Source organism: Thermochaetoides thermophila, assembly GCF_000221225.1.
Source record: "Thermochaetoides thermophila DSM 1495 unplaced genomic scaffold scf7180000011806, whole genome shotgun sequence".
Classification (NCBI taxonomy): domain Eukaryota; kingdom Fungi; phylum Ascomycota; class Sordariomycetes; order Sordariales; family Chaetomiaceae; genus Thermochaetoides; species Thermochaetoides thermophila.
In genome coordinates, this window is record NW_006383023.1 from 345,419 (window position 1) to 360,151 (window position 14,733).

General features: G+C 50.6%; 3 protein-coding genes across 3 annotated transcripts; 1 reads left to right on the top strand and 2 right to left on the bottom strand.

Moving 5' to 3' along the window:
* Positions 1–1,573: 1,573 nt before the first annotated feature.
* CTHT_0001450 (uncharacterized protein) lies at positions 1,574–3,511 on the bottom strand (the record flags this gene model as incomplete). Its single annotated transcript, XM_006690631.1, has 4 exons — positions 1,574–1,596; positions 1,734–2,652; positions 2,726–3,005; positions 3,288–3,511. The coding sequence occupies 4 exons, from the start codon at positions 3,509–3,511 to the stop codon at positions 1,574–1,576; spliced, it is 1,446 nt and encodes a 481-aa protein (XP_006690694.1).
* A 5,723-nt stretch (positions 3,512–9,234) lies between these two features.
* Positions 9,235–10,518, bottom strand: CTHT_0001460 (uncharacterized protein; the record flags this gene model as incomplete). The annotated part of the gene is made up of 2 exons (XM_006690632.1): positions 9,235–10,181; positions 10,251–10,518. The coding sequence occupies 2 exons, from the start codon at positions 10,516–10,518 to the stop codon at positions 9,235–9,237; spliced, it is 1,215 nt and encodes a 404-aa protein (XP_006690695.1).
* A 3,099-nt stretch (positions 10,519–13,617) lies between these two features.
* CTHT_0001470 (uncharacterized protein) lies at positions 13,618–13,854 on the top strand (the record flags this gene model as incomplete). The annotated part of the gene is made up of 1 exon (XM_006690633.1): positions 13,618–13,854. The coding sequence occupies one exon, from the start codon at positions 13,618–13,620 to the stop codon at positions 13,852–13,854; it is 237 nt and encodes a 78-aa protein (XP_006690696.1).
* Positions 13,855–14,733: the final 879 nt, after the last annotated feature.

The window sequence follows — 14,733 nt, forward strand, 5'->3', positions numbered from 1 at the left end:
TTTTCTGCATCCGACAGAGCTCTCAAAGTCCGAGCTAGGTATTCTTTCTTTCTAAGTTCCTTGAGCCAACAACGACCGGCAGCTCTGTTCTTTTCCAGCAAACCATACCCGTCTCATTCCACGAAACATGAATCATGCGTTCTTAGCGCAAAGGAATGAAAAGGAAGTTTTTTTCCCCTGACCATTTGGCTAGTTATTCACGCCTGAAGTAGCCGAGGAAGTGCTCGCCAAAGCCCTGAGGCTGAGACAATTTTCGTGCACAAGGATTGCCTCTGGAAATACTCTGCCACGCATCTCACGTAAATGAAACCTTATTTAAGTCAACGCCGTTGATGGAAGATTTTGTGTCCGGGCGACAGCCAGACACTGTGATTGTGAGAGGAGAAGTGCATCCCCGGAAAGTGTTGTAAGTCGACGACGCCTCAGAGTCGGTTGTATTTCATGGCATGGAAGTTAGAGACGTTTGAATTCGTTCGATGGATGAAGTAACAAAAATACAATACAGGCGGGACCGGAGATGAGAACGTAGGAGTTCAGATCAACATACGTGCAATGAACTCAGCGTCGCCCGGGTCAACAGGAAAGCTGCCGCAGACGGCAGAGTGAAAATCGGCAGGACAGGGCCCCTTCGAGTGCGAGAGTAAAACATTTGGAAAGTTCAACATGACAATGGGATGACGAGACACAATGCCACTTCCTCAGGGATACTGGGGAAAAGTGACGAGGGAGATTACAAAAAAAAATTGTTCGAAGTCCCGGAGATCAATGAAACTGAAGCTAATTCTAGCGTAAGCAAGTCCGGGGGCTTAGGAAGAGGGCAGATCCATGCCTAGATCATATCGTGGTTTACTCGTAAAGTGAGGTTTCGAGATTGAGAGTGAGGATACTGCGATGAAATGGCTTCAACCTTGCCTTCATACTGAACTGCTGAGTTGGGAACACGTATACGCCTCTGCCTGAGTGCTTCTTGTGGTTATGATTGAGATAAGTAATCTGGATCAGAGTGCCACCGGGCTTTCGTTCCTCCGGATATGGTTTAACCTTGACTGTTAACGCAAAACTTTGGACGGTTGTCCTGGTCAATCTTTTCCAGAGTGACTTGTGATGTCTCTGGTAAAAACCAGCATCTTTCGTTGAGAGCCGTTGGCTTGATTAAATGATGGACTACGTATCTATTCGCAATACCACTTGCTGTGAAACCAGTTCTTCTGTGGAGCTGCAATGCCGTTCGTCTGACCCTGGACTCAGAGTCTCCCGCTAACAAGACTACCCAGAAAGATACCAGGACTGTGAACACTCATTGCAGCTGTGTGCGCTTTACGGGTAGGGATGGGAGGGTGTAGCGAGAGTTCAAATGTATCATTCCATGGTATGCCATGCCCCTATGACAGTTCCAACCATCTGAAGAACATCGATGGAAAGAAGGATGCTTTGCCCATTCGGTTGCAACGTAGTTGGGAGCGTTCGATTGGCGCTCCCGCAGAACGGTCTCTGCTGTCATTTTCTGGATCAAGAGGATATAAGGATCCTGCTCAATCCATCACAATAATGGTTCCAGAACTCGATACGCCCCTTAGCCGGCGCTGATTCCCAACCCTGAAAGCGTCGCGTCGACCGTTCTGAGTCATCTTGGGAAAACCCCACTAGATAGCGACCAGTTGACGTAGTTGTCCAATGGACCGTCTTCGGCTCATGATAGTCGTTATGTTCAGAAAGTGTAATCGAACACTCACCCACTGTTCTTTGCGAACCGTCGTTATACCGAAGCAGGATCCCGCTGCTTCCATAGCCGTACTTGGGCAAACCGTCGTGATATTCAGTGGCTGATTCGAGACCGTCCAACGGCGCCCATGTGTAGATGGCATCGTCGCAATCACTGAAATTCAAACCCCGGTGCTTCAAGCTTGGCGGCAGTTCGAATTTGGGCTCAAACCGGCAATGCTTCTCAGGATTCGTTCCGTCATATCCGCCAAACCATTCCCATATCAGGCAGCCGTAGTGAGGCACTCCGTACACAAGCGCTACCGGCCCAGACCCCCTGCTCTGCGCAAGACACCAGTCGAAAGTTTCCATTGGCTTATTCACGAGATGATTTTGACTCGCGATGATATCCCCCGCATGCTCCAACCGCACCATCAAGGCATGCGGTACCATCTTCGTGGCGAGCTCTGTCCCATGCAGTATGGGTTCCTTGGTTCTCAGTATGCCAAAGCCCACGATCTTGTCGTCTTTTCCGATCGGGACATAGAAGTAGAGGGGGTACCACTCCACACTAGTTTTTCCCGGAAATATAGCCATTTCCGCGTCACCCGGCCCGTTGTCATTGGACTGATCATATAGATAAATGCACTGTTCACAATGATTCTTCCAGTGAACGTGCATGCCCAGCGGCCTGGCATCCACTCTGTCTAGGAAGAAGGTGATGCCTCGAATGGAGGGGTGATCGAGACGAGTGGCTTTAAGCATTCGGCTGTTGTATGGATCATACGGGCCGAACCAGCGGCGCAGACCATTACAGTCGGGGTCACTTTTCCAACCGCCATATATACGACATTCAGAGATAAGTGGAGGGCATTCAGTGTTCCAGATGTAGAAGCCCGTTGGTGGTTGGGAGGGAAGTCCTCTGGGGAGACGAAGCCGAAGTCGCTTGTGCTAGACATTGGTTGGTAGGTGAGTAACGACGAAACGCCTCTATAACAAAAAGGCAAACGTTAGGGAAACGTACCTTGACCTCAGCTATCACGCCCTTCAGCTCATCAACATTGACCATGGCATACCCATACTGCAGTCCGTTTTCTTCCGTATCCTCCCCATGATACCTCGGCCTCTCACCCAATCTCTCAATCCTCCTTATACCAATCAAATCAACCGTTATCCTCATCCACGGCCACCTCCCTCGCTGTTTCTCCACATCCATGCGCTGCTCCATCCCCATCTTCCTCTCCCAACACAAAATTTCCCTCGGGTCTATCCTCTTTACATCCCTCTCATACTCCCCCTCTTCCCTATAAGCAAACCATATAGCACAACATATTCGTAAATACGTTACAAATCTCCAAAACCACGCGCGCTCCGACTGGTACCAGATCGTATTTACCAACTCCGGCGGTAATTTCCCCATGCCCGACCCGATACCGCACATACGTGCCGCAAAACCCAGCAGCCCCCGGTTCCAGTATTCATTTGTTTTCAGTTCTCTTGTTTGGCGCCAATCGCTTGGCATGTATCCGGTTAGCAGCCCGTGCAGCGACGGTGCGCCATCCCAGCCTGTGCGCCACTGCGCGTACGTCCACAGTCGGTCGAGCGAGTCGGCTTCTGTTTTGTCCGGAACTAGCTTGCTCTTGCGGAGGGCGTGGCTGCACAGGCGGTAGAGGTTGAAGCAGTTGATGTGGACTAGAATCGCTTCGGGAAGGGCGTGAGGAGCTAGGGTGGTGGGGATGTCGTCTTCACTGGAAGAATTGTCGCTGGAGGATTGGGGCCGTTCATAGATCTCGTAATGGATTGGTCGCATTGGGATGTTATTAATGATGGGGAGAGCGAATTCATTGCGAGCACGGGCGCTGTTCCAGTAAACTTTTAGAGGGAAGGGCGAGGTGTATGCTCGGATGGACGTGTAATCTTCATTACCAAGAACTGTAGGCCTAACCCGTTCGCACGGTGGGTTGGTTAGATAAGTATGTCTCAGCTCTCTTGCTTCCATCGTGTGTTTATTCTCACAAGTCACAGTGAGAACTTGTCAAAAACTGGAGGAGGGACTCGGGGAAGCCGCATACGCGCAACCCATGAAATGCACTTATCGTGAAGATCATTCTTCACTTCTGGTTCATCAAAGCCTTTGACAGCGTTCGGGTCCTCGGGCACGTCGTTACAAAAGGCGCAGTGTATGTCGGTCTTGATGGACTGGGGGTCGGGCGGGCGCTACGCGGACTCGAAGAGGACGGTGAGACCTACTTCGGGGACTTTGCGGGGACTCTCCATCGTGGGACTAATAGTTGGGAAAGGGTCTTGCTGGTCTGACTGGTCACGTTCGCCGGGGGAAAGATATACGGCGAATAGGGGGTGAGGGCAGATTGTTGGTATGTGAAAGTTTGGGGATGGGGTATGATCAAGATAATGAGGTGAGTCAGGTTACCAGGTGAGCGAGATCTGAGTAGTTCTTAGGTCGCCCTCATAAGCTACGTCTGATACAAGATTGGAAGTATGTTGCCTGCGAGTACGTTATCTTGCAGGGTAGCATTGCTTGCATTAGCGTGGTATTTCTAAGGTTGGCTGGAATATTTGCCAAATATTAAATCCGTGAAACGAACACGAGGATATGGGATAACATTATTAATCCCAAAGAGGGCCCCAAAGGTGGTGGTTGAAGGATGTTGGTGGATGTTAGGCAGAACCCCTGGTCAGCCCTGCAGGAGGACACTGGCCCCACAAATTGAGAAGCTCATGTCACCCTAGCATATAAGCCGAGGGGTATCCAAGATCCTTCGGACTATGCCTCTGTTCGGAGACAAGTTGTGAGTCGATCCACGACCTAAGATACACATGCCTTCTGACTGGAACATTTAAACCGGCCAATATAATTCCAGAACATGGAAAGTCATTCATGGAAAATCACCTCTTCCCAATCAATACAAAGTTAACTCATTCCAAGATAACTGGGTATCTAGGTACATCCTCGGCTGAATCTCGATTCAAGAAGGAACTTCATGGTTGAACTAAAACGCAATACCACCCCTCATCGGCGCGTCTTCCCAAGGCCCAGAATTACTTGCTCCAACGTGAGGGAGCGTTGCATTTTCGTCCTCCAAGAATGTCACAACATCACCTCCGTGGATAATATACTCCGCAACTGAGACGGTCCCAGAATAGAATTCTTTTTGGGTTGTTCTGTGTCTACCATGACTCATAGGGGCGATTACATTGACCGACAGCACGACTGTTGCCGTTGCGATTAACGAAACAAGATGCCCCTCGTCACATCATTCAAATAGAAGACTTGGGCAAATGAGACGCCAGCCGAAAATCCTCGGAAAAGAACCACTCAATGTGAACTAATGGAGAAAAGGTCTGCAGAAACCCTGCTGTAAGACCATTTTGACTGCTGGTTTTGGCCGCACATCTTTCAGAGCGCTTTTCCTGGCATAAGCCGCGAAAAAGTTGTATATCCTGGCCTTATGGTCAAAGTCCCACTTTCCTTCAAAGATCTGTTGAGAGATCACCCTATGATCTCTGACACTTGAACGCAGTGACCAATTCTGATGCTTCCACCCCGGTTTAGGTCCAATACAATGCCAATCAGTGAATGATTACCACGCACTAGAGTTTGGGGCCAAGAACTCTCTAGTCAGCAATACAAACAGTTGCTTACCAACTGGTGACCACAACGGGCACCTTGGTTGTGTGAGAACTCCTATCTCTCAGTCCAGCAGCCTGGCAACTCTCGAACCCATCTCAGGAGGTCTGTTTGGATCGTTACAGTTAGATGATAGCCACTGACGATGTGGGGTTAACGATGAAGTCAATCAATATATGTAATAATCTTTCTTGGACCTTAGAGTTATTGTGTCAGAAGAAGAAAAAAACAAAGAGAAGTCCTTCATCGTGTGCGGCTAGCTTTCTAGCTTCCTTTAAAATTCTCTTGGCCATCTGGTTCATTTTTTTCGGTCATGCGGCTCCAGATATCTCATGGGGTCAACCACGGGTTTGTGCGCTCACAATTATCTATTTCTGGTGTCCGTTGTGTTGGCGGTCAGGAATACCCCTTTTCCTCGAGCTGCCGTGTCAGTGTAACAATATTGTTCAAACACTATCCCATTTCCCCCCTCCCACTGTGATATCTTCGAGCGGTAGAGAGCAGCCTTTCGAACAGAGGTGGTTGCTAGAAGCGCTGGAGGCTTCCCTAATGGCGATTACAGAGCTACTATTTGTTCCGGAAAAAAAAGGCCCCGCATAGTTCCTTCCGAAGAAACACGCGGGGTTTGCGAATATCAATCAAACCACGTCAGTTTCATGTATTAAAAAAGCTATATGGCAATCTAACTCACTTACAGAGATCAACCCTTGCTGTGCCACCAGAAAGAGAGGAGTGTGGAGGAATTGGTGTCAAGACAGGCAAAAACTCCAACTTTAGAGATCAAGACATGGAACAAACTCTATATGGTTTTGTTTCCCGATGACGAGGAAATTCCTAATTCACGAACGCAAAATTCTCCCAACTCATTGCTATTCTCCTTTAAAGCTATTGAGCTATATGTTTATATACGCTGGGAACGCCTGATTGCTATCGAAGATTGTGACCTTAGAGATATGCTAAAGGAATGGGCAGGTGAGATTTTGGCGGAGCGCCGTGAGTGGAGAGATTGGGTTTTATACTATATACTATAGAAAATGCCATAGTTTAGCAAGATTGTTGATGAGTATCTCCTTTCGCGGAAGGAGCTGATTCAGTGGCACAAGTACAATGCGAAAGATAACTTGGATTAATCTGCGGTGCTGGAGTTGATATTGGTGTAAGGATCGATAAAGTAGGTGTTTTTGGGTACTTTATTGATGTAAGAAATGTTATAGCTTTTCCTACCCAAGTACATGAACCCCACAAGGCTTTTTTAGGTCGTATCTCTAACCACATCGACCTCGTGCGTAGTTCTGAAAAAGTTAACATTTGCCATTGCTTTGGCGATTTCAAGGTTGTCATCCTAAGTGAAGTTATTGACTGAGTTGCTTCTGCCGATCTTAGCAAAGGTAAGTCACTTTGTTGTGCTGAAACCGCTAGCATCTGGAGTTTTATCTTGTGCGACGGTTCAACTAGCTGTCCTAAGATGGGTTCAGGTCCGGATCAAGACTTTTGGATTTGAGAGGCAGGAGTTCTCACATAGATCCGAGAACGTTTTGGTCACTAGTTTGTGTGTGCAACTTTTTGTATTGCTGAATGGCGTGTTCTTCGTCCCCTTCTCTCATAAGGCATCTATTGACCTTATATACTCAGGATCCTTCGTCTTATAGCGCCTTTAAGCCCCTAGATCGCACTTTTTGCAATATTTTCCCTTTGCGTTTCATTAACTGTTCCTGACCCAGTTTCCTATTCCTCTCATTTGTCATTTTATGCTTGCGCCGTCTCTTTGTAGGTCCTGTTGGTCGTGACACATAGCGTTCCTCAGTGCTACAGATCGCCTTGTGTCACAGCGCACACTCAATAACAGGACGGAGCTGTTACGGGTCCCGTCTTTTTCTCACCATTTCATTCAGTCAACTCCCGCTTGATCCTTTTAGTCCTCTTCTCCCTCATTTCCCCAAGTCCACAGCTTTCAACTTGCGATGGCTTGGATCCCTCCGACACGTCAGCACCGTCAATTCAACCATATACGGCTGTGCCGCACCCGAATTTCTACCTCCTGCGACATAGCAAAGTTCTGATTGACGCCTGGCTGCTGATAACTGTGCTATAAATTATAGTTGAAGATGAGTTAAGAGGGGATACATTGATGTTAATTATACTAACGGGTGACTTGTGGCTCGTAATTGGAGGAGATTTGGGCGTATAGGATTGCGGGTAAGAAAAGTTGTATGAAAGATAGAGTTGGAGGGACAATAACCATATGGGACAGCCTGGGAGAGCGGGACTACCTAAAGTTCACCCCCGTGTTCAATTGTTAGTGCGAAGCTCTGTGGCATTCTTGGATGTTAGGTTAGCATTGTTACCAAGGATTTGACAAAACAAAACCTTGGCATATCTCGTACAAAGCGTCACAGTTTGTTGACGTCTTGTGTACCCAGGAGGGAAATCTTGCCAAGGCGCTAACAAAATTAAGCTCAGCACTCCGCCCGTCACTTCGTTCCTCGCTTAGAACGGAACGTTTACGTTGAACTCGACTCGAACTTCTCCCCACTCCCTCCTGTTGGACGGGCCTCGGGTCTCGACCCCGATAGGATCCACGCCACCCGGGTCCCAGGCGTGACTGGGCCTCCTTCCCTCCGGACATGAGGGGCTGGTGACGCTTGAACAAACCCCCTCGGCCCAATGGGACGGGCATACAGCGAGGCTTTTCTTGGACTGCTTCTCCCGCCAATGCCTGGCCCGCTGGCTCGCAGAGGGTTCGGGTCCCGAGAACTTCTTAGAGTCCAATCAGCCCTTGCAGGCGATCAAGTCCTGCCAGTCCGGACGAGCGATCTCAAGAGGCCACTTCTTCGCTTTGCCTGCTCACCACGTTTAACAATACCTCAGCAGAGAGACAGGACTCCAGAGCCTTCTGGTTCCTCCTTTCAACTGTTAGATCCAGATCCTCCCAAATCGAGCTCCTGGGCCAGGCCTAGGATGCCGCCACGGGGTAGCCCATCTCAACCCTACGCCCTCCCCATTCCCCTTTCGCGCGCAGATCCAACCCCACGATGTCAGAGGATCCGGCAAGGGGCCGGACCCATCCGGGTGGGAGTCTGAGTTGAAGGTTCAAATCCCATTAACCGCGCGTGGGTGGGACCTGGCACGGCACATTATCTCACCTATCTCTTCCATGTACCGCCCCTACGTACTGGTTTTTCACCCTGGGTTTTTCCCAAGTGTCCATGATTGTAGAGAAGTAGAGGTGTTATTACTCGCCGCCGTCGTGACCACAACCCAGCACCCTCGGAGGTGGAGCCGGTCGAAAGATCCAAATTTAAATCCTACCTAGTGTACCAGGTTCCTGGGAACGCCCCGAGCGGCCCCGTTCCGGTGCTCCCTTCGGCGCCCGGGGTCCACGTCTCGCTACGGCTAGGATGTTTCTGGCTCCGGAGCCCCATACTGCTGCTTGTCTTATAATCTTACGTAATTTTGCCCAAGCTCTGGATTTCAGCCCAATATGGTAATTGTCTTCCGAAAAGGGTATGTATATTAGTTTACCTTGATTTGTCGAATGAGAGTTCGCGTCTCTATTCTGTTTTCGACGCAAAACTATAGCACATCTGTATGCTGGAAATCGCAGTTTTCTTGAAAGGACGATCATGATTTACTGAAGTGTGGGACTGTAGGATGAGCTGGTGGTATATTGGACCTATAGCAAGACACGTGTACCTGTCAGGAAGGCTTCTTGCCACCACTTCTCTCCTTCCAAAAGTCTTCCTCAGTTTCAACCAGTGCTACCCCCTCCGGTCCTTGATCAGTCAGATATATTATGATCCCGTATCCCCAAACTTGAAACGTTTTCATCCACATTCTTGTCTGGAAGCAGCAACCTCCGAGTCCCGGGCTCATGTGTAGCGCTCCTACGCCCTAATCGGCACCTCGGAGATAGCAAACTCTTCATTGGTGGAGAAGTTCAGTTGGGTGGTGATCTGGGAGCCGTCGGAGCGGCGGGCATATAATTCGGCGCGTCGGACCCAAATGACGCAGACATGATGAGGGGGGATAGTGACCGATTGGTGGATGGTTTGCTCTTTGTAAATCTCGGAGGCGCTGGTCTCCGAATACCTGAACTGATAGTTGAGGGTGACTTTGAACTTTCCGAGGCCAAAGACGCCGGCTTCTTTCTCGATCTCTATACCGGCCTGGTGTTCCATCTCTCGCGAGAATGACTGGCGCCCGCCCTTCGTGATAGTGATATTGGTCGTGGCTGGGCTCGCCGTGTTGTTAGTGGCCTTTTCGTGCACGACCCATGCGACGTTCTTGGTGACGGTGCAGAAGGGGTTGTGGATGTTGTCGAGGCTAATGCGATCGTTGGGATCGAAGAAGGAGGTAAAAGGCAGCGTGATCGAAGACTGCTCCATCTTGTTAAACGTTTCGCCGTTCTCCGGAATCCTATCCGGGGCGAGCGCGGGAGGCTCGTTCGAGAACTCCTTGAGCCTGGGCGGCAGATGCAGCAGCGGCACCCGGGCAAGGGTGTAGCTGGGCTGGCCGTACCCGGCGCTGAAGCGGAACGAGCCTGCCACCACCGGGATCCATTCCTTGTCGTCACTGGCACTGGGCGCGCGCGGATAGATCCTCCAGAAGGACGCATCCCACTTGCCACCCGAGCCTTTGTCGTCCCAGGTCGGATTGTCCTCGTAGGTGGCAGGCCTGACCAGGTCCTCGCGCACGCAATAGATCTCGTCGATGCCTGGCGCGCTGCCGCCCCGGACGGCCACATCGCCCAGCGCAACATAGCCAGCCGGGGCCACGGGTCGCCAGACGGACACGTCGTGCTTGCCGCCACTGCCCTTGTCGCTCCAGACCCCTAGTTATGATGTCGTCAGCCTATTGAATCAGGAAACGGCATTGTGGCCAGACTCGAAGCCGCACTCACAATCGTAGCGCTCTGGCGAGCGGACGGCCGGGCTGTGGCGCGCGTGTGGAGGCCGGCTGTCGCCGATCAGAAGGGCGGCCCAATTGTTATTAGGGTTGGGGTGGCCTTCGAAGACAACGCTCCCAACAGGGCGCAGATCGTCCTGTGGCTTGGGATGCCAAAAGGCACCGTCACGACGCGCGCCAGTGCCAGTGTCATCCCAGCGCCAGTCGAACTCGGACGTCAGGGTAATGCGAAGGTCACCGTAATCGTGGGTCTTGTTGGGCATGATGGCAAGTGATTATAGAGTGATCTGGGGAAGCTGCTGACTGCTGAGGGCGAGATCCTTCGAGTCTTTTCAGTAAAGCGACGTAGTGAGGCTGTCGATTCGAGTGTGGTGCTGAGACCCGGTTGTTGATGCTCCTCGCCCGGCGGCGCGCCCTCTTTTATACATCGAAGTTCACCCTCATCGTCGTCGTCGAGGTTGTCTCGTCCTCACTCCACGTCCCAGCCCTTCGAGCATCTGTCGTCGTTGACCGCTCTTGTCGACGGAGAGGCCGACATGTGGCGATGTGGTGCTCCGAGATTTGTCGACATTCAATGTGTTGGGGGGTTATGGGCTGTTCAGCTCTCAGCACGGCTACGGATGGACGGCTCGAAGAGTAAATGCACGCATTGCACACTCCCCGACAGCAGCATTAGATCATCGATCTTCCCCTAAAGAGAGTAGGGCATTTGACAGCTCCGGTGAGGTGCAGGAATTGAAAGAGCTGAACTGTCAGCCCATCAGTAGCGTTTGAGAACAGCTGTTGCCATTGGCTCGTCATCATGTTCGTCAGGGGAGACAGCTGTCTGAGTGATATTGGGAAGTTAACCCGCGCCTTGGCGGTCCAAATTACTTGCTCCATATCATGCTCCATATCATGCTGACATACGGTTAGCAGCAAATACGGAAGATTGGTCTTTTGGATAGTGGTTCATCGTACGTGCCCTCCATCCCAGCTCCTCCAAGAGTTTAAGGAAGCTCGAGGACGAGCCCAGCATTCTGCTGCGCTCTCTCAACCGCAGTTGCCGACGTATTTTGATTCCGCCCCTCTTCATCCTTGCTGCTCTTCCTGAACGTAAATTCGGCGACGCCGTGGCGCCCGACAGGAAGTTCTGGGGAAACGAATGGGACCCCTGCCGTGCAGATCCATGCCCGCGATAGCGCCGTTGCTAAACCGCAACATTAGGGCCTTCCGTATATCTTCAAGGGGTTCTCTCCATAACGGTGGTTCCCGATAACAAACGAGCTCTCACTTATTTTTACAAGCACAGGAATTTAGTCCTTCGTTTTACCGCACAGGTGGTCTTAGGGTTTCAGAGGCCAAAGTGACTGTCATCAGCATCAGAGCCGTCTGATCAGACGGCCAAGGATCTTATTCATAATGTCTAAGCTGTCGTTTGTTCAGAGCTACGTAGTTGTTATCATATATCCTAAGCCACTGCTAACAACTGCTAGAATTCCAGCTCGTATCTAATTAAAGCGACAGGTGCCATAAGCAGTCAGGGCGCGGGCCAGAAAAAGGCTCAGAGAGGTATCACTTTAACGGTGAAAAAAAAAGCCTATCTTCACTTTTTTTTCCCCTTAGCTAGCACAGGTTTCCCCTGGTGCGGGGTTTCTCCGGTGCAAAATGTATATAGTGAGCCAGGTAGTTAGTTGTTGCTCGCCGTCGACGTGAGCACAACCCACCACCTCCAGGAATCAGGGGTCAGACCGGTTGAAAAAAAATAGAATAGAATTAGATTGAATGCCAATCAACTAGCTCTGGTAAGGCTTCCCTACAAAACGTCTACTTCGAGGGTACAGTTAGACCTGCTGATAACGGTACGGCTCGTCAAAAACTGGTGCATGTGTGATATTAAGGCCAGACAAACTATTATTACTCCCAGAGTACCTACTATTTGCCGTTTTTTTGGCAGCCTAACCTTAACTAGCATATATCGAAATTTAAAATATCCAAGAAATATTCAAAAAAAAAACCCTCAACTTTAAAGGTCTGAAGCTTTCTTGAAATAATACTCCAGATGCAATTGTATCCTATGAGCTTTTGGCCCGCATTTGCACCTGCAGGATCATTCATTGTTGCCCAAGCCTTCTGATATGGGTTCGGGTGCGGTTCAAGGACTATGAGTTTAAGAGACAGGAGATATTACCTCGCCACTTTTCCAAGACGGGTGCGCCATGCTTGGAGTTCAGGGCGAACTCTTCTCTTATCGTCTGTCGGAATCTAGAGGAAAAACTAAGAATCTTCATCTGCACAACGCTGTGTCTCCCCGCTGATTATAGAGTTGACAAGCTGAGGTGGAGGTGACCTTGCCAGAGCGCCTGAGCATTTTCTGATTCTGCGGACTCCTTATAAACCTGAGCCATCAACCCAACGGCAGTTCGACACTCGCTGCAAAATCTCAACAAGTTTGTACGTATTTATAGACTTTCTAGCCACCTAGGCTGCCTGGAATTTGTATGGCTATTTTGCTGTCCTTGGCCACCTTTGCTGGTCTGCTGGATGTGAGTAACACACAGGTTCGGTTGCAACGGCGTTACTGTACCCTTTGCAGCACGGGCATTGCTGCTATGTACCCTCCGTTAATTCATTCCGTTTAACTCCGTTTGAAAACCGTCTCGCTAACAGCAGGGACAAAGGGGCCGAGAACGGCCCTGCTGCTTGTCACTTTTTGAGTTCCTCTATTCCAAAGGCAAAAGGATTATTATGGCAGCAGGCTATCCGGGCTACGAAGTGCGGGGTATGTCAGCTGTCCTGCGCGCCACTGAATGCGCCGTGCACTGCACTGTCCCTTTCGCGGACAAGCGCGAGAGGATAAGGGGCTGCATGATGTTGGCGAACGGTGTGGTATTTAGGCCTTTGTGTCTAGGTTGTCACTATAATGGCGGACTGGCGGTAGGGTGTGTCCACTGATCGCAGGAGTGTCCCTTTGTGCGGGGCCTTTGGATGTTTTTGTGGCCGGGGAGAGCACGAGTCGGGGATGTGTCGGAAGCACACATGAGGTGCTGTGGGTGTCCTATGACGTGGGGATGTCGTGGTTATTGAAGCTGCTTGAGGATCAGTGCATGTGGAGGGCAGAGAAGGCGAGGTTTGGGCTTTTTGTTTTTGGAGGGGGAGGGGAGGAATTATTGAGCAGCCTCATGTGTCACGACTAATTATGATATTCCCTCACAGCAACACACCGGTTTTTTTTCCCCTTTTTCTTGGGTTCCCCGCGTGTATATAGTGTAATTTAGGCAGCCCATAATCACCTCCTGCCCACCGCCGTCGTGGGCACGACTAAGCACCCTCAAGGGGTGAGATGGGTCGAGAATTACAACTCAATTGAATTCAATCCAACCATGGCGCCGGCTAGCGCCGGCGTCTTCTCGGCCCTACGACAGGCCAGGGAGGTCAAAGTCAAAGAAATCAATGCACTCGTCTCCGTTTCCGAAAAACTTTATGCCGCGGTCGAGAACGTCGAGAGAAGCCTCTTCGGACAGATCGAGAAGACGGTCGTCAAACCTCTCATCTCAAAGCTTCGCTCTCTCCTCATCCATGCGGCCTGCCTGGCAGACGGACGGTCGATCACGCCCTAGGGCTGGAGACAGCCTTCGCCGAGTTTGCCCGCTGGGCTTTGGACCACAGAACTCTGCTAGTGCAAGTGAGCAGGGCTCGCCAGATGCCCCTCCCTCCCTCTACAATGCTATTAGGAAACCGGTTCGACGAAGCCGCCGCTCTTCTAGAGGTCTTTTGATTAGGCCCTCCACGAAGGCCGCAGCGGACGCTCTCGAGAATGCTAGGGCTAAGGGGCTCAGTTTACCATCTACCTTTCACTCGGACACTTGGCTGCTCCAAAGATCCCTATGGTCACCGATACTCTTCGTGTTATATTCATTACCCATTGTTACTCTATCATAACAATGTGCATCGTTCATGTATGTATATGGACGAACACGCAAAGCTATCTTGAGGCCGGCACCCAACCCCAATTAGCACTCCGCGCTGCACTTCGTGTCCAGTCCTTATACCGAAGGCAGGCGGTCTCGGTCTAAGAGTGGACACGCTGTACATTTTCCCCAGTGAAGCAAGCTTGAAGTGATACAAGATGGACCCAGATCGGCTTACTCTTCGGTCTGGAAGGCCGAGTCCACGTCGAGTGTAACCAGCAGTCCGTGGTTTCCTTGGCGTGATCTCGTCTCCGCGTCACGGACAAGGGCCTGAACAAGATCCAGTGCTGATCTTCGATGGAACAGCCCTGGAGACATCCAGGGGGATAACGCCTGATTAAGATTGCGGCTAAAGTTATTCTTCTCTGGAAGAGTCTCTCGATTCCCTCACCAAAGACAGACAATAAGGTAATCGGCCGCCATCCTTTGTAGGATCGGGGGTCACGACCCGGTTTGGACAGAGTAACCACGGTTGCTTGCTTGGATGCCAAGTAGCCGAGGCGGAGACAGGCTCCAGAGAGGCATCAG